The sequence below is a fragment of the Pteropus alecto genome, unplaced genomic scaffold (assembly GCF_000325575.1).
Source record: "Pteropus alecto unplaced genomic scaffold, ASM32557v1 scaffold241, whole genome shotgun sequence".
Taxonomy (NCBI): domain Eukaryota; kingdom Metazoa; phylum Chordata; class Mammalia; order Chiroptera; family Pteropodidae; genus Pteropus; species Pteropus alecto.
The window spans coordinates 27,412-50,921 of record NW_006430461.1 but is presented as its reverse complement, the minus strand read 5'-3'; the positions used below and the strand labels follow the sequence as shown (position 1 = coordinate 50,921).

General features: G+C 32.4%; 2 protein-coding genes and 1 pseudogene across 2 annotated transcripts; 2 read left to right on the top strand and 1 right to left on the bottom strand.

The window, feature by feature from the left end:
- The first annotated feature begins 12,663 nt into the window (after positions 1-12,663).
- LOC102896652 (olfactory receptor 4P4) lies at positions 12,664-13,602 on the top strand. Its single transcript, XM_006904847.2, has one exon. It carries the CDS (start codon positions 12,664-12,666, stop codon positions 13,600-13,602), a length of 939 nt encoding a protein of 312 aa, XP_006904909.1.
- Positions 13,603-15,529: 1,927 nt separating this feature from the next.
- On the bottom strand, positions 15,530-17,598 carry LOC102896396 (olfactory receptor 4P4). The gene is made up of 2 exons (XM_006904846.1): positions 16,673-17,598; positions 15,530-16,412 (listed from the first exon to the last, which is right to left on the bottom strand). The coding sequence occupies exons 1-2, from the start codon at positions 17,596-17,598 to the stop codon at positions 15,530-15,532; spliced, it is 1,809 nt and encodes a 602-aa protein (XP_006904908.1).
- Positions 17,599-18,952: 1,354 nt separating this feature from the next.
- LOC112480271 lies at positions 18,953-19,071 on the top strand (annotated as a pseudogene).
- The last annotated feature ends 4,439 nt before the right edge of the window (positions 19,072-23,510 follow it).

Here is a 23,510-nt window from a genome sequence, read left to right as displayed (position 1 = left end):
TAACAAACCTCCTAAAATAGTAACGAGTCTATAGTATATTGCAATGAATACGTAACAGAAATGACTTTTTTCTCTAATGTACTATAAAGAAACTTAGAGATGACAGAGAGAAAGGCAGGCCAAAAAGCTGAATCCTAACACCAAACTGTGTCACACATATATGCCGCCAAGACCTTAGGGATGTTAGCCCTGGAGAATATCGGCCACAAATAGAGCAATTAGATGAAGCAATGTCTCATACGATATTTTGGTTGTATGTAATTTCTTCTAAAGGTTGGGGAAAATTTTCATCATTGACTTTAATCTATCAATCTTTTTAAAATGTTAAAACAGGTTTAATATATTTGGTCTTTAAATACCTACAAAATACAGAAATGTACAAAAGAAAAATCAGCTATTGGGCAACAATCCAGAGAGAATTACTGTTGTTCTATTTCTAAATTTCCTCCTCTATGTGAAGATATATTTATCACTATGTATCTTGATATAAAATTTATGCAATAAGTGTATTATAGTTCTATTGTTTATCTTTTTTAACATTCTATTGGGAACTTCGTTTTCTATGAAAACCACTGATTTCCTTAAAATTATACGATTTGCATAGTTGCACTCTTCGAAATATGAGCACGGTGCTACTCAATGCTTATGTTTATTACTGAGTTTGAAAAAATAATATATATTATTTAAGTAGCTGCCATATCTTGATACAAAAATCTCTCAATCTCAGTTACCTGATTTAATAGAATAGATGTCAGCAAACTTTTACTGTAAAGAGTCATATTGTAAATATTTTAGGCTTTGTGGGCCATTTATACTTAATCTCAACTATTCAATTATGTATGTCATAGCATGAATGCAGTCATAGGCAATACATAAATCAATGGGCATGGCTCCGTTCCAATATTTTATGTATAAAAACACAATAGACCAGAATTGATTTGTGGCTTATAGTTGGTTGACTCATGAAATAGAAATTTATTCCTTAATTGTGCAAGGTTCAAAATTATTTCCAGATCAGTGGGCAGATGTCCTTTGAATAGTAAATCAGGAACCTAGTAGCAATACAGGAACCAGGCTTATAATAATGTGATTATTATAATGTAATTATAGTATAGTTGGAGAAACAATAGTTTGCTTTAAAAGATATTGCATTTTTCTGCATCATCACTAAGCATTAATTTTTTGTTTGTTTCTTTTGTTTAGTTTTTTACTTTAAGCTTTTGTCAAGAGTATTAGGGGGTACTCTTCAAAAGTAGAGATCATTGAATAATGTCCAAGGTATTTCCTGATTGGCAGAATCATAAGACTTTGAAATTTGGGCCAAACTATAATGTTAAATATATTACAGATATAAGAAAGAAACACAAATGACTTTTTAAGCAAAGAAAATAGTCTGAGCCAAGGTAGGAATTTGGATGTTCATGTTTCTATCAATTAGAAATAAGGTTTTACATAGCAGTATGAGATAAGGTTGGGATTAAGGAAGCCTAACTGTGTAAGCAATGCAGATGGAACAGTGTTGGTTGTTGAAGCCTGCAACAGGGTTCCAGGACAAGTGTGGAATAATGAAGAGGTTGTGGTTGTAAAAAAGCATAGGTATTGTGAATGTAATTGATTTAGTTCTAACTTTATAACCATAGAATTCAATTTGGTTACATTAATAGTTTATATAGACAGAAAGAGGTAAGTTCCATTATCATTTTAGTTTGGAAGGGAGCATTATATTTCTGAAAGCATCTCATTACAGGTAAGCCTATTTTTTCCAATAACTAATGATAATTGTATAGGTACCTTGCAATGTCAAGTAATCAACAGTGATATTATATATGAAAATTAGAGCATCCAGCATCTAATAAACCAGTCGAGAGTCTGAAGATGTCTGTAATGCAGAAGAAAGACCAAGAGGGAGCTCTACTAATGTCTTCAAATATTTCAAGGCTAAATGTGAAAGGCTGGTCTTGTTTTCCCTGTCTTCAAGAGTAATAATAAATTCCATTATTTTAAAAACCACAGGAAAAACATTTTCAGAACAATAAAAAGAAAGGGTTTTCTGTCCATAGTGTTCAAAAACAAAATTGGAGAAATGACTCTTACAGTCCCTGAGTTGCTCAGTTTCACTAATTGGTTATAAGAGGGGCTATAAAGATTACACTTCAATTTAAGTGAAAGGAAGGGGGTGACTCTTGAGGACAAACGCAGAAACGATAAAACTCCACAATGTCTCTCTGCATTTTTCATATTCTGTGACTCATCTTGATATTTGTATAGAGCATTCAAAAAGCTCACTTCATTTTTGGTCTTCTCAAGCTACTATGTTTTCAAATTATCTTTATGCTTCTTAAAACTCAGAATGTATACATATCTAACAGGTTGGTTTAACTACCTATCCAATAAAAGTAACTAGTAAAGTGATTAAATAGGCATACTCTAACCTTCATAATCAATGAGAATTTGGTTTAATTCAAGCTTTATTAACTCTTGTCTTAAATAAGACTATTCATGGAAGCACATACGGGTATATAAATAGGGCACACGATGAAAAATAAGAAATGCAATATGAAATAGCTTTCCAAGTTCAGTATGATAGATAATCGATGATAGATGACTGATGATAGCAATATGAAATAGCTTTCCAAGTTCAGTATGATAGATAATCGATGATAGATTACTGATGATAGATGATAAATAGATAGATAGATAGATAGATAGATAGATAGATAGAAGATAATTAGATAGATGATGACGATGATGATGATGATGATTATAGACAGATGATAGATAGATAAGCAGGTAGGTAGATAGATGATAGCTAAATAGATAGATGATAGATAGATGATAGATCGATCGATCAATTGATCGATCGATAGATAGATGATATGAAGACACAGACAGATGATAGATAGATAAGCAGGTAGGTAGATAGAGGATAGCTAAATAGATAGATGATAGATGATAGATAGATATAGATAGATAGATGATAGATAGATCGATCAATCAATCGATAGATAGATGATATGAAGACACAAACAGACATAGACATAGAGAATCTTTGAGAATGGAAAGTATAAAGTGTATGTTTATGACTAGTACTTTATGTCTAGGATAACTCAATTAATATGATTACTGGCAATTTTCTTTATCTTCCTCTGATCTAAGCTGAGTCTCCTGTAAGGCATATATTTCAGAAAACATTAAAAGATTAAGGTAAACCTGATATGGATATCTTAGTTTCCAGTTCAGTATTATTTCTTATTATACAAAAGGCAACTTTTTGTTTTGTTTTGTTTTTTTGAAGTTTATTCTAGCTTGACATAATAAGAAAAAAGTATTGGCTTTAATTTTCCTTAATATTGCAACTTAAGTTCTCATCTATTTGTGATCTTATGCTCAATCAAATTACATAGTAATCAGTAGATTTTTTTTTTCATACCGTTCAGTATAAAACCTCTCTGCAAAAATCATAGCAGAAAGTCTGGATTTCTTTCAAAGTACTACAAATGAAATATCCACTAGATGGCAGGGTGATACCATAATTGAAATCAAGACACTAAAATCCCAGTGTACTAAATACTTTAAATAGAGTAACAGAAAAACAAGTGGAAAACAGGATGTTCATAGTTTGAATATACCTTGAAGATCACTCATTCCACACCCTTTTCTTTCAGGGATAATGAAGTAAATGTCCAAAGATGGTAAATTATTTGACCACATTCAAACATCGACTCGCCTTTAATTTTTACCTTTGTCTTCCCATTTACTAATTTTGAGCTAGGAATAATGTGTTTCAGTTTTGGATCTTGGTCACTTACACAATCAAACAGTTTGGGAATAAAGAGTATTAACAATTTTTTTCAATTCATTTATAATAAATGCATAAATTAAAAGGAGATTAATAATATAGAGAAATATTGATATAAAGATAAAAATCTTCTCAAAAATGCAAACCTTCTTAAAAACAAAGAGCAAAGAAAAGAATCTAAATGATGAAAAGTTATTTATGTATATGACACAACACAGAAAAGTGTCATATATACACATACGTACATATGTGTGCAGGTACAGGATATAAAATATTACATATGTGACATAAAACATTACCAAACTGAAACAGCATATATTGATTATATAGATTTAATGACAAAGTTAAACCCAACACTGATATGTACATGTGAAACTCATAAGAGATCCAGTAAAGCTAAAATTAAAAAATAAGTTAGTGATTTCTAAATTAATTTTATTGTTGTCATGGAAAATATTCTGAATGACTTGAGTTCTTTGAAACATGTGGCTTACTTTATAATCCAGCAAATGATCAATTGTGGTAAATTTTCTATGTGCACTGAAAAACATGTGTATGCTAGTTTTGTTGGGACTCATATTTTATAAACATTAACTAGGTCAAACATATTATGTTATTTAGAATTTCTATATCCTTAGGCATTGTATCATTTGTTTATTCATCAATTGGACAAGTATGGTAAATTCTCCCAAGATAATGAAAGTCTTGTCTATTTATTCTCATAGCTCTGCATTTTTTTCCTTACCTATTTTGAAGATCTAGTATTGAGTGCATGGACATTTGAATTGTAATCTCTTTATTAGGTAAATCCTTATAACATTATGAATAATTCTCTTTATCTATTTTACTGAAAACATTATATTATTATACCTGTATGAGCTTTCTTTAGAGATAATTTCCTTTGTATGTATTTTTACAATATCTAAAAATAGATGAACACATGCATAACTTACTAGAAAATTTACCCAGGTCTATACCTCACAAAAATATTTCCTTAAGTTCATCAAACAATATGGCAAGATGATTGATAATGCCACTATTCATGATACCAAAGAAATAAAAAGCAAAAGCAAAAACACTTAGAAAGCCATCAACATTTTTATGTATAAACTTTGGCATATATTCATACAGTGAATAGTGTACAAGGAAGAGAATAAAGAAATTTTCAAACAACTAAATGAATGAATATTATTAACCTAATGCTGATAAAAAAAAAAAAAAGCCAGACACATAAAAGCATATTGTTATAGTTTTACTTATATAAAGTTGAAAACAGGTAAAATATTAGTGTTACAAGTTTGAATAATAATTTTATTTGCATGAAAGGAGACTGGTAAATGAAAAAAAGATCAAGTATGCTTCTGAGTTATGTTAATGTCCTGATTTTTGATCTCTATGCTGGTTACACACGTATGCTCATTTTGTTAGAACTTGTGGTGCTGCGCATGCCCTTTTTTAAATGCATGTTAAGATAGATAGATAGATAGATAGATAGATAGATAGATAGATAGATAGATAGATAGATAGATGATAAAGGTATTAGACAAAGTCAATAACAAGAAAAAGAAACAAGACTTTAAAATGATGACATGTGAAAAAAGAGAATGCAGACCTCAAAGCTTTAACAGCATTAAAAGAAGCAAACACAATGTTTCAGAAGCTAGAATCCACAATGAAGATATAGCAGTTATTTAGCCATATATACACAATGTCAAAGCAAGAATTTTCACTAAGTAGAAACTATAGGAGATGAGAGGAGAAATACAGATATTCTCGATCAAGACTAAAGAAAATAACCAACGCTTAGTAACTAAATCTATAATATCAAGCAATATGATCACGTATATCTCACAGAACTCCAGTAATAAGGAATATAATTTTTTTAATTGCACCTGAACTGTTATAAAAATTGATTATATTTTAACCCATGAGTAAAACACAATAAAGTTAATAAAATGATTAAAGTAAATAACATTCCTTAAATACAAATAAATCAAAGTATAAATTAATAACAATGTTTTATCAAAAAATAAGTCATTCCATTTCAAATATAAACGTATGCCATTAAAAATGACAAAAAAATAATATAGACCATGATTACAAAATTACTGTGTGATATATACTTAAGTCTATTATCAAAAGAAATTATATGGTATTGCATATTGATAGGAATAAAATGAAATTAAGCATTCCACTCAACAGGCCCAGAAAAGAACCTTAAGGTAATACCACCTAAAATTTAATTTTTCCATCTATTGTCCCAACAACCATTCAGACGAGGAAAAGCAAATAAATAACCCACATTTTTTTGCATCACTGTGAGGAAGATAACCCTATGAATTGGAAGTTGCCTATAAATAGAGGAATATTTATCAAAAATAAAAAGAACTGTCTCTGGATATATATGCATCCTTATGTTCACTGCAGCATTATTTATAATAGCCAAGAAATGGAAGCAATGTAGGTGTCCATCAATAGATGAATGGATAAAGATGTGGTACATATGTACAATGGAATATTACTCAACCATAAAAAGAATGAAATCTTACCATTTACAACAATATGGATGAACCTAGAAGGTATTATGCTGAGTGAAATAAGTCAGGCAGAGAAAGACAAATAACATGTGATTTAACTTATATGTGAAATCCAAAAAACAAAATAATCAAAACAAAGACACTCAAAGATACAGAGAACAAACTGATGGTTGACAGATGGGTGAGAGTTAGGTGAGAAAGGTGAAAGGAATTAAGAAGTACAAATTGGTAGTTACAAAATAGCCACAGGGATGTAAAGGACAGCATAGGGAATACGCTCGATGATATTGTAATAATTATGTATGGTGTCAGGCAGATATTTGACTTATCGAGGTGAACACTTCATAAGGTATATAAATGTTAATCACTATATTGTACACCTGAAACTAATATAATATTTATGCCAACTGCAATTGAAAAATAAATTTAAAAATATATATGTAGCCAGGAATGCTGATTTAAAAAATTAAAAAGCAAAAGACTAATTGTACCCTGTGTTTTTTTAATATAATATTTGTAATTATACTTTTGTTTGTTTTTCTGTTTATTGTCTGCCTCTTCCTTTAGACTCTAGGCTCATTAAAGGCAAAGACGATGTCTGTTTTGCCCCCCAATATATGCATTCTGTACACTGAGCTGTATCCACGACAGACTTTTTAGATGTAGGTGACGGTAAGTATATTTAAATGAATGATTGAACGAGACCATTTTTTGTTATAGTTCTCTACATTTTTTAAACTTTCTATAACAAACACCTATAAAATTTTAATCGGGAAAAAATAATATATTTTTATATAGGAGTTTGCCATACAGAGGTTAATACATAAGCTACCTGCACATATGGTAAGAGAATCCATAGGAAAGATGGATTCGCTAAAAGAGCAGTTGTAAAGGAAAGCAGTCTTTTCTAGGCATCCATTAGAAATTCCAATACCCTGACAAGCTTGTTTTCTGGGAAGAACTAAATCTGAAATCTTCTGTCTACATTCTGTACTTTTAACACTGGCTGTTAGGTTTTCTGGTATTTTCTATTTCAGTTTACCTCAGCATCCCTCATTCACTTGATCCTACTCTGTCCTGACATCTGAACATCACATCTAATGTTTCCTCATAGCTCCCATGTCCCATGTCTAATCTCAGTGCTTTGGACCCTGATGCAATAAGGAAATAATTATTGACTTTGATTAAGTATTTCTTAGGGAAAAATTTAAGCGATGATTTATGTCTTTGGCAAAGTATACTGATGGGAAATTTCTAAACCCTCAGAGATACTGAGAGTGATTCTATATAACATGCTTTCTCAGAATTCACTTTAGATGCTAATTTGATATCAAAAAGAATATATACATATTATTTCTCTAGATTCAGAGGTAAATGTCAAGGAGATACTATTTTCTTCTTTAGAAATGGAAAAATAGCTATTAAAAGATAATCTCAACTTTGGTTAATTTTCCAAATAGATATTTACTGATGGAATTCACAAGAGTTCTCTCATAAGTCTTAATATGATCTGAGATTTATTACTGAACAGCAATGTTAATTTTTTATTACTCTGACTTTATCTTATGTGTGAAGCCTCAGTTTATAAGAAACCCTCGATGAGTTAAGTAGCTGGTAAGTTAAATACAGTTCATAAATGTATTAGTCATTTTCCTTAAAAAAGCATTTTTGAATCATTCAGATTGTATTTATGATCTAATTCTGCTAATAAGCCTTTACATGGAAAGAAACCAGAATCATTAAAAATGCTATTTTTAATATTTTGGGAAAGTTGGCACCTTCCCTTCCATTTATAACTAGCTATGATGAACTTTAAATCTGTTTATTAGCTACTCAAGTAAGCAGTGCCATAAATCTAAGCATCAAAATATTACTAGATTTATTTGTTTTGCTTTATTTTAAAATTTCATGAAGTTAATCATACGATTAGTTCTCCATTTCCATCGTGATAGAGAAAAGTTAAATATGAAGGTGCATGTACCAACCCAACAGGTCAGTGAGCAGAATTTCAGTGAAGGAAGCGAACACAAAATAATTAAGAAGCAAAGTACCAGTACGATTCTAAGACTGAAGAAGCAAAAAAGAAGGTCGAATTTTTAATCAATCTACGCAAATGCCTAATATCTATTGGATATGTTTCTTTTATCTGAGTTTAATATAGAGAATTTTTTAAAGATAAAAGGGGAATATGAACGTCCATGTAATTTGGGCAGGATCAATAAATTCAAAGGGGAAAATGCATTAAATAATGGGCATAAGCATGAAGCTTACCTTCAGGTGTGTGGGGAGAAGGTCAGCTAACTTATGACCAAGAGGAAAAGATTTTGTTTAATGAGAGAATTTTTCCCCAATGTGAGAAACGCCACGCTTCAAGTAAGAAAGAACAGATTTTTCATGGCAGGGCAGCTAGGCTATGTCTTATCTATCTTCTTTTATCTATCCCTGTTGAAATATTATATATTTTAATAAGCTATTCAAAACTTGTAAGAAGAATGATAAGATGACATTATTCTTAATTTTTATTTATGTCCTCTGATATAACAAATATGTATAATATTGAGAAATATATTTATTAAATGTTTCATCTATATGCCAGGTTCAATCCTAAGCTTTTATATAAATAAACTCATAACATCTTTATACAGACTTCACAGTTAATTATTGTATTACACATTTTATAGGTGAAGAAATCGAGCTTGCATAGTTTGCCCAAAATTATGTTTCAAGTGAATTTTGGAGCCAGGATCCTATCTCACATCGTCTTAATTACGAGGATCCACTCCTATTGGAATATTGTGAGTACCTGCTAAATGCATAACACCATGGGGGTTCCAGAGAGGAAGCAGGAGGAACTAGTATGTTTTGAGCAGTGCACTGCATATATGTAATTTTATTTGAATTCCACAGACATCCTGTAAATTAAGCATTGCAATTCTCATTTTATGGAAGAAGGAGAGAAAATGTTCAAGGAGATGAAGAATCTTGAATTTTAACATTTAGAGTTCTGTTCCAAACTAAGATTTATCTCAAAAAGTTTCTGATATTTCCAATACTGTGAAGAGAGAGATAGTATAAGGTATAACTCCTGCCCTGTAGATGTTACATTTCCTCTAGGGCCTTGATCTTACATTTAGTAACTTTGAAAGTGGCTAACAATTACTCAATGTGTAGTACTTTCCAGGCACTGTTAGAAGAAAATTCACATTACCAACTTATTTAATTCAAATAAACACCCTATATGGAAATAGTAACATTTTCTTGGTTTTACTGAGAAGGAAACCCAGGTACAGAAATGGTGATGAACTTGCCAATACTATATTTTCCAAGGTTTTAATGCATCCAATGAAGCGGGAGAGGCTGGAGGGAAGCAAACACATATTTTCTCCAAACTAATAAAGAATCAAGAGTCCCACACTATCAGAATCTGGGGAGATTATCTAATCCAGCTCCTTTATTTTACAGATGGGAGCCCGAAATCTTAAGGAATGAACAATTAAATAACTGATTGGGAGAAAAATCTAGGTCTCTTGTCTACAGTGCATTTACTACATAATTACTTGGAATGTAAGTATAAATGCTTCCATTTGAGAGACTATAAAGAGATTAAGGTTTGGGTTTTTGTTTTGTTTTGTTTTGTTTTTATAGATTTATGCCATCTTGTGTGAGTGCATTCTCCAGAAGAGAAGAAGCTATGGGAGAAAATGATTAAGCAAAGCAAGTTATTTTATTTTTATTGTATCATGTTTAAGGGAATTATTTTGAAATTAGAGGAGTCCCCCTCTCTGTATAATATTTTCAACCTAGGCAAATATTATTGCGTTGTAATTCAAATTACTTTTCTGTCCTTTCCCTGTGGTAACCACTAAACCGTTGTCTGCGTCTATGAGTTTTTGTTTGTTCGTCTTGTTCTTTTGTTGCTTTCAGTCTTATATCTCACAGAAGGTGAAGAGGGGAGGTGGGAGTTAAAAAACAGAAAAGGGGGTCCAAAATATGAGAATGGAAGGAGATTTGACTTTGGGTGGTGAACACACAACGCAATATACAGATGATGTATTATAGAACTGTACACTTAAATCTATAGCATATTACTAACCAGTCATCCTAATAAATTTAACTTAAATTATTTTTCTGAAGGTTTACTTATTTTGAAAAAGTAGATAAGTAGGAAAAAATGGGGCATTTTTAAAATAGATGTATGTTGTTCTTATTGTGGTCACACCCTGCTCTGTGTCACAGTCTCATGACAATGTTCAAAATCGTGTGCTTTGAAATTTTCAGAGTCCTTATCCAATTTGTCTAACATTGCAAGATCTTTGATATTATTGACAAATAGAATTGAGATATTTCTACTTATTTACCAAATCTGAACAGTATTTCCAGGTTCATCAATTATTCAACTAAAAGAAACCTAATAAAAACTCAATTCACTTTTTTTTCCTCAGTAAGTTCTCATTTAGGAATAAATGATGTGATTTGAGCTCTTGGTCTTAGTTTTCTTACTGAAAATTAGAAGTGGGCTTCAGACTCTAGTGCGCACAATTTTTTAGTATTTTAAACTACATTTAAAGGAAAAATAGACATTCATACACACAAAGGCAATTTCTAAATAATTTGAAACATAATTACTAGTTATGTAAAATATACTTTTTTATAAAATATTTTCTTTTTTCTAAAAATAAATACAAGTTCATGGTTTCAAAAAATGGAAAATAAAGAAGGATATAATTTGGAAAATTAAAATCTCTATCGTCTAATCATCATGAAATAACCATTGTTAACAATATATACTTAAATATTTAAATAATTTCTTTTGGATATAACACAACTGAAGATAAACTGAAAAATTTTTTAACTTCATATAAATTTTTCTTATAAAGAAGCAGCACTGACTAATAATAATTCTAAAGTTGAAAAAAGTAAAAAAACTATTTTTCAACCATATGCCTCTTTAATTTTGCCTACATAGAATGCATTTAATTTAATATAAAAGGCAAAGGTATCGATGATGTTTAAACTTGTTTTACTTTATTTGAAAATGATCAAATCAAGAATGATCTAAAATCATTTCTTCTGGCTTTCTACTGGTATAAATGCCACAACCATTTACTTAGTAAACACTTCTCCAATAGTTCCCACACATAGTTTTTTATCAAAATTTTTTGAAGATTTCCACAGTTCCAAAAAGTAACATAACATTGTATTTAAGAGCACAGGTTCAAAATTGAGTCTACAAGGGTATAAAAACAGTACAGATTGCCACTAGAGGTGTGAGCTCAAATTCATTACTGATCGATTCAGTGCTTTGTGAAGGTAAGGATAATATTTAATGGGATTCACTGAGCACATAATATGTTAATGTATGTAAAAATTAAAATAGTACCTTCTTAATAATAATTTAATCATTATTATTTGCTATTGTTATCAACTTATTTTTATTTATTCACTGCTATGTACCTTCTAATACTGATCTGAATTTTTCTATTTCTTCCATGACTAAAATTCAAATTTATTTTTTAAAAGTTAGAATTATAAGATTTATTGTAAATTGGTGGTAGAGTAAGGAGTTGCTTTACAAATAAACATGTAATTGGATAATCAAAATAACATATTCAAATAATTCATCATTTACAAATTTACCTCAAATTTATTTTTCTAGTTAATTGTGCTAAATATTCTTACAAAATACACAAAGCAGTTTTCAGCCACATATTGGTGAGGAGGACTCATCATCAGTGTGAAACATATAGCTTGGTTCTCCCTGGAAAGTCATGGTTTATACCCATTATCATAGTGTAATTACAAATGATGCTGTTTCATTCAAAATTCTCCAGTTTAAATGGCACATTATATGTTCACCATACTTAAAACTGTTGGAAATATTTAATTTTTTTATTCTTGATCAGAATCATTTCCTGCTTCCTAACAAAAAAAAAAAATTAAATTATACAAAAGCTAGGATTTTTGTCTCATTCAGCACTGTATCCTTGGTTCTTTTTATAATAATATTTTTAATTAAATTTTTTGAGATGACATTGATTAATTAAATTATATAGGCTTCAGTAATATATTATCTATATACTGCATTGTGTGTTCACCACCCAAAGTCCAATCTGCTTCTGTTGCCATATCGCTCCTAGGAAACTACTGAGACTAGACATTTAAAAGAACTTTGTTAAAAGAAAGAGTGACTTCGATGGATCTCAAAATGGCTTCGGTCTTAAAAAATGCATTAATGCCATTTTAATTAGATAATATATTTCCATTTTCTCGTCAATTACTTGTTTTAATTCTTTTATATTTTCAGAAAACTTTCTGGAGCTTCAGAGCATGGAAAATAGGAATAATATTACTGAATTTATTCTCTTGGGACTTTCTAAGAATAAAAAAGTCCAGATCCTCTGCTTCTTATTTTTCTTACTCTGCTACATAGCTATTTGGTTAGGAAATTTGATTATCATGATTTCTATCACATGCAGCCAGCTGATTGACCAGCCCATGTACTTCTTCCTTAATTACCTCTCACTCTCAGACCTCTTCTACACATCTACTGTGACACCCAAACTAATGACCGACTTATTGTCAGAGAGGAAGGTCATTTCCTACAAAAACTGTATGACACAGCTTTTCACCACACACTTCTTTGGGGGGATCGAGGTCTTCATCCTCACTGGCATGGCCTATGACCGCTATGTGGCCATCTGCAAACCCCTCCACTATGCCATTATCATGAACAGGCAAAGGCGTAATGCAATTCTCATAGCATCATGTGCAGGGGGGTTTCTGCATTCCTTGGGCCTGTTTCTTCTTACGATTGGTTTACCTTTCTGTGGCCCCAATGAAATAGATCATTATTTCTGTGACGTATACCCTTTGTTGAAACTGGCCTGCACTGATACACACAAAATGGGTTTCTTAGTCATTGCCAATTCTGGCCTGATGGGACTGGTGATCTTCGTGGTTTTGATGGCTTCCTACTTTATGATATTGTATAATGTGAGAGCCTATTCTGCAGAATGCCGCCACAAAGCACTTTCCACTTGCAGTTCTCATGTCACAGTTGTGATTCTGTTCTTTGCACCTGTCATCTTTGTTTACATTAGGCCTGCCACAACTTTACCAGAAGATAAAGTGTTTACACTCTTCTACACAATTATTGTCCCCATGCTCAATCCTCTTATCTACACACTTAGAAACATGGAAATGAAAAATGCCATAAAGAAAGTTTGGTGCAACGAAAGATGTGGGCAAAAGAAGCCAATGATTTGAAGCCTATTCATCTTTTGCAAAATGCTATGTTTGGTGTGAAGTTGAAGCTAGCTCTGTAATGCCATCCTTTGTATTGGATCTACTTCCCTCTACGTGTCACTGCCACATTCCCTCACACCTATTTCTCTCGAATTACATTTCTGAATAAAATGTTGGTGCATAAATTTTGCTTCAGGTTCTGTTTTCTAGAAAATTGAAGCCAATTTATGAATCTTTAGGGGGAACTTAAGAACATTCTTTAATTATAAGAATAAAGAGAAATAGTTTTATAAAGGATTAAGTTTTAAAAAATCCTTTGATTAGAGACTTTGGGTTAAATTTTATTTTTTTATTAAATTTATTGGGGTGACACTGGTTAATAAAATTATATAGGTTACAAGTGTACAATTGAATTTTATGAGGCCAACATTACCCTGTTTCCAAAACCTGATAAGGAAAATACACTACAATAAATAAACAAAGAAACAAACAAACAAACAAACAAATAAATAAAAACACAGACCAATATCTCTGATGAATGAAAAAATCCTATACAAAGTACTAGCAAATCTAATACATTAAATATTCCATTTTAAATACAATGCATTTAAAGCAATAAAAACATATTTGAAGGTAGTAGTATTAATGGTTGAATCTATCTTGATTCTATAGGTAATATAATGAGTCCTTAGTTTGGATGGCAAATAGTTTTTTGTATAAGTTCGATATAAGTTAATGTCCTTACTATCAGGACATAATTGAACAAACGAAGTTTTTATCTTTGACTACATCAGAACTACCTCATTTAAAGGTAAATTACACTTAATTTACCAAGCCCATTACTGAAGAATAAAAACTACACTTTATATGTGAAAAGGATGCCCACACACACTCTCAGGAAAATTAGAGTTCACTAAGTCCCAGCCTAACAAGTAGTAAAAAGTTTTACTTGTTGAGGGGCAGGCCAAGAACTTTGATACATTGAAAGATTTTAGAGGAAGAGCAACTCAGCAGATACTAAAGCTAACCTAAATGACATAAGCCAGCCCTCATTATTTGGCTTCAAGGTATAAAAGATAATCATGTCCATAAAAAATAATCATGAGAAAATAGAAGCAATCACATATACAAACTCCATTCAGAAATGAATTCCTTGGCCTCATATCCTGGAGTTCTAGTTTTTATTTTTGTTTTTTTACCAAATAATCAGAGACTCTGTGTATTTGAGAACTACTGTAGTTGTACCTTTGAAGAGTGCACACAGAATCAAGCAGAACATCACAATGTGAAGCCAACTCTCATGGTCTATGCAGCGTATTGCTCTGAAAAGCAAACGTCTCTGTAATTATTAAAATTTTGTGATTTTTTTAAACATTATTTTACAAAAACCACATTAGAAAAATTCTTCCAACTTTTATATAACCATTATTTCTTACATAAATGATATTTTTATTGTTTAAATCCCACAACACTAACTTTTGCAATTTAACTTATTGCAATGAATATAAAAAAACCTTAAACTGAATGGAAAATATGATTCTAAATTTCTGATGCTAAATTTGATGAGAACGCAAGGAGGATAGAAAGATCACATGGACCCTCTAAGTCTAGGATGCCCAATGTGATTGTAGCTTATGTACATTTGGAGATTCATTCATGGAACCAGATAATGGGGAGATGAAAAAGGTGACCAGTTACCAACTTCTGGATAAAAGCTTTAAAAAAATCAAAGAAAGTGTAAGAGAACTTCAATCATGAAATGATGTCACAAACTATTAGGGGCAGGTGTAAATAAGAAAAAGAAAGTATGTTAAAGTAAATTATATCGTTAATGAATGGACACAAGCGTCTATGATTATTTTTAACACAGTGAAGCTCCTGGTTTAATAAGCTTAAGTCAAACAAAGGTCACTTTACTAGAGTATGTAATGAGGAAGGAAAGTGTTTTTCAGTTGATTTGCCTTCCAATCAAAAAGAGTTTCTGACACCACACTTTCCTCAAAGCATTCTTCATCTCCATGTTTCTGAGTGTGTAGATTAGAGGGTTAAACATGGGAGCAATGATGGTGTAGAAAAGAGCAAACACTTTATCTTCTGGAAAAGTTGTAGCTGGTCTGATGTAAATGAAGAGGGCAGGTACAAAGAAGAAGACCACAACTGTGAGGTGAGAACTGCAAGTGGAAAGAGCTTTGGTACGGCTTTCTGCAGGGTAAGCCCTGATGGTGTATAATATCAGAAAATAAGACACCACCAAAATCACAAAAGTCACCAAAGCAATCAGACCTGAATTGACAATGACCAGGAGACCAATTCTGTATGTGTCGGTGCAAGCTAATTTCAGCAAAGGATACACATCGCAGAAATAGTGATCTATCACATTGGGGCCACAGAACGGTAAAAAGATGGTGAGAAGGAACTGACTGGCAGAATGAATAAATCCCCCAGCACAACAAGCTATGAGGATCCTGTTACACCTCTGTCTGTTCATGATGATGGTGTAATGTAGGGGCTTGCAGATGGCCACGTAGCGGTCATAGGCCATCCCCGTGAGAATAAAGATCTCAATGCCTCCCAGGAAGTGAAGGATGAACAGCTGTGCCATGCACTTATTATATGAAATGCTCTTCCTTTTTGCCAGTAAATCAGTCATCAGTTTGGGCATCACTGTTGATGTATAGCAAAGGTCAGAGAGTGAGAGGTAATTGAGGAAGAAATACATGGGTTGATCAGTTAGTGGACAGAATGTGATAGAAATCATTATGAGCAAATTTCCCACCCAAATAGCACTGTAGCAAAATAAAAACAACACAAAGCAGAAAATTTTTTCCCAACTTCTGGATAAAAGCTTTAAAAAAATCAAAGAAAGTGTAAGAGAACTTCAATCATGAAATGATGTCACAAACTATTAGGGGCAGGTGTAAATAAGAAAAAGAAAGTATGTTAAAGTAAATTATATCGTTAATGAATGGACACAAGCGTCTATGATTATTTTTAACACAGTGAAGCTCCTGGTTTAATAAGCTTAAGTCAAACAAAGGTCACTTTACTAGAGTATGTAATGAGGAAGGAAAGTGTTTTTCAGTTGATTTGCCTTCCAATCAAAAAGAGTTTCTGACACCACACTTTCCTCAAAGCATTCTTCATCTCCATGTTTCTGAGTGTGTAGATTAGAGGGTTAAACATGGGAGCAATGATGGTGTAGAAAAGAGCAAACACTTTATCTTCTGGAAAAGTTGTAGCTGGTCTGATGTAAATGAAGAGCACAGGTACAAAGAAGAAGACCACAACTGTGAGGTGAGAACTGCAAGTGGAAAGAGCTTTGGTACGGCTTTCCGCAGGGTAAGCCCTGATGGTGTATAATATCAGAAAATAAGACACCACCAAAATCACAAAAGTCACCAAAGCAATCAGACCTGAATTGACAATGACCAGGAGACCAATTCTGTATGTGTCGGTGCAAGCTAATTTCAGCAAAGGATACACATCGCAGAAATAGTGATCTATCACATTGGGGCCACAGAACGGTAAAAAGATGGTGAGAAGGAACTGACTGGCAGAATGAATAAATCCCCCAGCACAACAAGCTATGAGGATCCTGTTACACCTCTGTCTGTTCATGATGATGGTGTAATGTAGGGGCTTGCAGATGGCCACGTAGCGGTCATAGGCCATCCCCGTGAGAATAAAGATCTCAATGCCTCCCAGGAAGTGAAGGATGAACAGCTGTGCCATGCACTTATTATATGAAATGCTCTTCCTTTTTGCCAGTAAATCAGTCATCAGTTTGGGCATCACTGTTGATGTATAGCAAAGGTCAGAGAGTGAGAGGTAATTGAGGAAGAAATACATGGGTTGATCAGTTAGTGGACAGAATGTGATAGAAATCATTATGAGCAAATTTCCCACCCAAATAGCACTGTAGCAAAATAAAAACAACACAAAGCAGAAGATTTCAATGTTCTTGTTTTCAGATAGTCCCAACAGAATAAACACAGTGACATTATTCCTGTCTTCCATGGTCCAGCCCAGTAAAAATGCATTAACAGTTCCCTGGAAAGACATAATGCATAAATCAAGGTCATAAATGTTCATGGAGAATATTGACGATAATACTAAAATTGTGAAGCTATGTTTAATGGATATCATCCCAGTGTTTCAGATAAGTATGCGATGGATTTTAATAATTCCTTTTTCTAAATAATCTCACGATGATTTCCATAAGTCAGCCATTCGGAACATTATATCCAATCTTGACATTAATAAAAATGAGTGCATGCATTCAATCAATTAAAAAGATTTTAAAATTTTTATTCATTGTGAAATACTTTTCAATTCTAAAGCTACGTACAAGTAAACCTTTGGAAAGCAGACTGAAGTTATACCTTCATGGTGTTGTTGCTCTTGACTCAGAGAATCACATTTTGCAAGTCAATTTCTTCACAGTGTGTTGAATCAGAGTATGAATTTCCGTTCTATATGTATCCAGTTTATCACTTTTGCCAAAACTCATAAGGAATCTTGACACTCCATAATTTACAGAAGACATTCTTTGAGGTTTATGGGATACTATTTATGTAAAGACAAACAGACATGACTCAGGTTTCATTACGAATTATGCCAGTGTGTGACTTTGGGTACCAATCACTTTATTCATTTGAACTTAAGCCATCGCATTTGTGAAATGAGGAAATCTGCTGGGACTTTGGCACAAATGGACATGAGATTAAAAAATATCAATAAATGGTCACTGATATTAACCAAAGAAATACTCACTACTGATTGTATTATAATCTTAATGATACTGTAACAAATCAATAAAGTTGTCAATAATAAGGTTCAGTAAATATGATTTTCATAGAGAAAATGAAATTTTTAAATCATAAAATTATTTTGAACAGAAAGGAAATTTTGAGATTGACTAGCCATATCCCCTAGGTCTTAATAGAGGTATTTTAATTAAAAGTATATAGAAAACATATGGAATTACAAGGATAGTTTGAATTTCTTCATTATGTAGCAATTATGTTAAACCAAGACGATTTGATATATGAAAATGTAGGCAATTCAGCAGGGGTCAATCACAGCTTCTAAACTTAGTTTGAGTCTCAATACTGATAAAAAATAATAATAACATAGAACTGGTTACCACATGGTCCAATTCTTTTTACTATAAATTGTGACCTCAACATGCATTATTAATCTTTGTCATCATTTCTTAAAATTTATGATATACCTCTGCTTATTCTTGTAATGGCATTTGTCCTTAATTGATTTTTAAATTCTTTCTTCATCATTTGTGTTACAATTCTTTCCTACATCACCTTCAAAATAAAATTTTCCTTTGTAATTGAGCTTTAAAACAAATAAATCTGCCTGTAGCCATGGTACCCTGAACAAGTGCAATCTCATCTGATTTTGGAAGCTAAGCAGGGTTGGGCCTGGTTAGTACTTGGATGGGAGACCACCTAGGAAGATCAGGTGCTGCAGGAGAAAAAAATTAAAAAATAAGGGATTGTAAGCTGACAAGGTCCTTGAAATCTATGAAGTCAACCAAGGGTTGCATTGCCTAAAAAAAAGAAAAAAGAAAGAAAAAGAAAAAGAAAAAGAAAAGAAAGAAAAAGAAAAAATCAATAAAACGAATAAATAAATTTATTTCTATAGCACAATTTTAAGATTTAGAATTACCTTATAACAAAGAAACCATTGAATTGAGATGTCATGCCTCTAGTTATACCAAGTAAATAATTCCTAACTTATAAATAAAGACTATTTAAAATACTGGCTTTAAGTTTTACTCTTAATAAATCACTTGTTCATTTGAAAGAACATAAACAAAACTTATTTAATCATGTGCATGGAAATAACAACCATCTGAATTGTTTTCCCTACCCCAAACTAAACAAGGAAATAGTTCATACATAAAGTTAGGCAACTGAAAGTTCAAAGGTTGTTAGAATACTCAGGCAAAGCCAATCATTCTGTCTTCATACGATACAAAATTAATTGCCCGGCTAAGTAAACTTGGTTGACATTCTCAGCAAACCATTGTGCTAAGTACGTGTTTGAATTTCCAATTTTCTCCATTCTCAGAGCCACAGATAATGCTTCATTTCCCTTCCTGGAAATCTTTCATTTCAGCTTCCTCATATACTTGTGGTTCACCATGTAAAAACTGTCACCTATATTTCTAGCTAATCATTTGGAGAATGTGAGAAGATCTCTGCTTTCTATTCTTGATTCAGCCATCAATTTTAAGTTCAAATTCCTAACTTTAGATCCTTCAACATTCTTAATGTAAAATATAGAGGAAATAATTTCTCCCTCAAATAAATCAGAGAGGTATGAGTTTCAAATTTTAAAATGGATGAAGAACTCTGAAAAAATAAAACACTATGCAAATGAACATGGTAGAAAGTTCGTTTGGAAGCACATGCAAGAGTAATAATACTTTAGTGCAGTAAAAATTCGTTGAGGATTTTCTAATAAAGTATATGAACACCTAACTGGTATTTAGCAAAGCAGAACTGAAAGCCACAGTTTTCTGAATTGAGAACATGAGGCCACACAGAGAAAATGTACAGTCAAAGCAACGGAATAAATTTATGTTTAAATAACCTAATTATTTCAAGGAAAACCAGAAAACCCCTAAAGTTATTGTCCTTGAACCATTTCAGCCATTCTAATTTTGATATCCAGATGACAAAATTAGATATAAATTAACCAAACTAAGTCTATATAATGTACATCACATTCAAACAAACCTATGTGAACTCGATCTGTTCCTCTCTTTTACCTATGTAGCCCACATATAAAGAGTAAAAACATGGCACTCACATACATGGGTAAAACGCTGACTGTCCTCACACTCTCAGACATGAGCAATGCCGCTACAGACGCAAATGCTTCCTCTGTAAAGACAATGGCTAGAAGAAATGAGATTGTAATTTATTCTCTAGTAAGACTGTTCACTCTCTAGGTTCTTGTATGCACTTATTCTAGTATTTCTATGTTGGAAATGGTAAATCCACTCTTGATGATTTATAAGATATGCTAAGACTAGCTAAAATTGTCCATGACCCTTGGACTCTCTACTATTGTTCAAAGTAAAGATTTGATAAGCTTTGAACATAAAGAAATGAAATTACTTGGGTTGATAGTCTAGCTTTGTGAGAAATGATCATATGGCCCTACTACGTTCCTGACTGCACTTATTATCATAAGTCTAATAATTCCCATATTCTAATAATTCTCAATTTTAGCATGCCCATGTGCCTAACATCTTTCTAAACAGCTGATAGGCACAAACTTTCTTAATCCTCACAATTACACTAAGAAGTAAATACTAATAGTAAACCCATTGTACAAAACTGGAGAGTCATAGATAAATAAATTAGCCTGAGACTATAGCTCTAAGAAGCAATAGAGTCAAGATGTAAAAACACATATACCTCACTTAAAAAAATATTATGTACCTAGCACAGTTCCTGTTTCATAGTGGATATTCAATAAATATTTGATACTATCATTATTTAGAATGAGAGGATCTCACTGACCCAGTATTTCAGTTTTTGATCTATGCCAAAGTGAACTTTGCATAATCTTAATTTACACAATCCTAAATTCCTCAGTGACAGAGAGAATGTCTTACACTCTGCTTTAAATAATAACAAGCACTTGCACATACTTAATTTTGAATTCTAGCCACCTCTCACTGATCTGTGTGATTTCTGGCAAGTACTAATTTTTCTCAGATCATCATATTGTTGATGAGAACATCTATCACCCAACACTGTGCTGCGAATTAACTCAATAGAGTGTATGTCACTCCGTACATGGTAGGAGCTCAATAAATATTTCCAGTTACTTTACTTTGTGTCTATCTCTCACCAAACACAGGCTACCATTCACTTAACCAATAATTAGTAAATGTTTGTCCAATGATTAAAAGAAATATCTTTAATGATTTTAAATGGTATATTTAAAAAATATATTAGGTAACCAAATTCATTACCATCACAATTATTACAGAAAATAAGGGCAGGCAACAAAGTAAACAGAGATAAGGTAAACAGAGACTTAAGTTTTAAGATATTTTCATTTGATGTTTTAGAGACCTGCTTAGGGTCTTTGGCTGAGTTATCTTGGGCCAAGTTTTTTGGAGGTAAAATAAATAGTGGACATGTTAGTGGTGACAGCAGGGAGCTTATTTGTCCTTTCAACTTGAGTTTTCTCATTTTCTTGATAAGCTGTGAATCACTGTTATTCATAATCCATGCACTTTTTATAAAGGCCAGTTAATGATTTCTTTTTATCTGAAATTCGATATTCAGCTAAGCATCATTTCTCTGTCACTGCCTGTCCCTTTAGAAAAATTTCACACTCTCAATGGGTAGCTCATTGAATTTATCACTGCCCTAATCTCAAAAAAATTAGTCTATAAAATTCAGAGAAGATGCCTGTGTTTAACTTAAACTGGCTCCAAGCTGCATTTTCTACAATGAAGATAAAAACATATTCAACTGGTATCACGCATTTAGGCATGATGATAGAAAGGAAGGAGAAATAATTCACGACACATGCTCTTCCATTTAGTGTTGTAAATTTATTCCTATTACTTCATTTCAGTGTTGTTTCTCTTTCCTCATTGAAATTCTGGTCATTCTCCTGCTGGTCATTCTATGATATTTCAACTTCTTGAATTCACACTTTCCTTAACATAGTTCATTAGCCATTCATAGAAAATTTGCATCATTTCAAGACAATGAACACCTGTCAATCAACCAATGTTCACATAAACAGTGAGAGGTCTTATGCTCCGAACAACAGTTCGAAGGCAAGTGCAATAATTTTAATGCCAAAGAAAGTCAAATCACAACTTGTATTTTCAGCACTAAAATTATTTTTGAGATGTCCAGGCTCACATGATTATCTAAATAGTTCATAGAGAATACATTCTGACACTGCACATCTCTTATTCTGGAGCATTGGCCATTCCTTGCAAGCTGTTTGGAGTAACCCTCCCAAATCATAAGCTCACCAGGTAAATTTCCTTTAGATTCAAGTCAGCAGGCCTGTACGGTGCTGGGACAGAATCTGGGTTATAAGTAGTATGCAAGCCACAATTAACTTAGTTGTGATTTAGGAATCTCTGTCATTAGACATTCCTCCTGGGTCCCAATGACTGAATTCCCTTGAACTTTACTCATAGAATTTGGTGACAAAATCAAATTGTACGGGCTTTTCCTTAAAGGCTTCATCCTTTCTATACTCTCTATAAAATGACTAAGGAGTAAAGGACAGACTTGGCCCTACAAAAGTTAATGGTCTTTATCTCTTCTCAAAAAAGTGCCTTTATTGTATTCTCTAAAAGAAATAAAAGGAGTTTTGGTTTATTTCTAAGTATTGGGTAGATTTCCTGAAAAATTATAGGCTGATAGAACTTAGTATAATTTGCATGGATTCAGGAAAATCTCCAAAAACAATCAGAAAAGGAAAAGTTGCAGCTTAACATGTTTTCTTTTTCTCCTAAGTCATTATAGCATTTCTGTATGTCTTTCTTTCCTCCTTTTCTCCTTTCACAGCTGTAGCCAAAGATTGAGCTGACTTCCATGTGCTGTGTGAGCAAAACATATCATAGCAAATGCATGCTGAGGGATCCCTGTGTAGCATACACAAGTGTTCTCATGTCATCTTTGCAAGGACCAAAGGAATGATACTCAGTCATTTTACACATGAGAGAACTCTGTAACAAATATGATATACGCTTAGCCGAAGGTTACCGAAAAGGCTGAGATTACCAAAAAATGTCAGGAGAATAACTCATTCTAGGAGATAGGAAGGAGTGAAAATAGGAAGGGACGTATCTTCGATTTTGTAGATGATAGGGGTGCTCCATTCTTTAATTCGTGTGAATGTTACAAGGATATTTC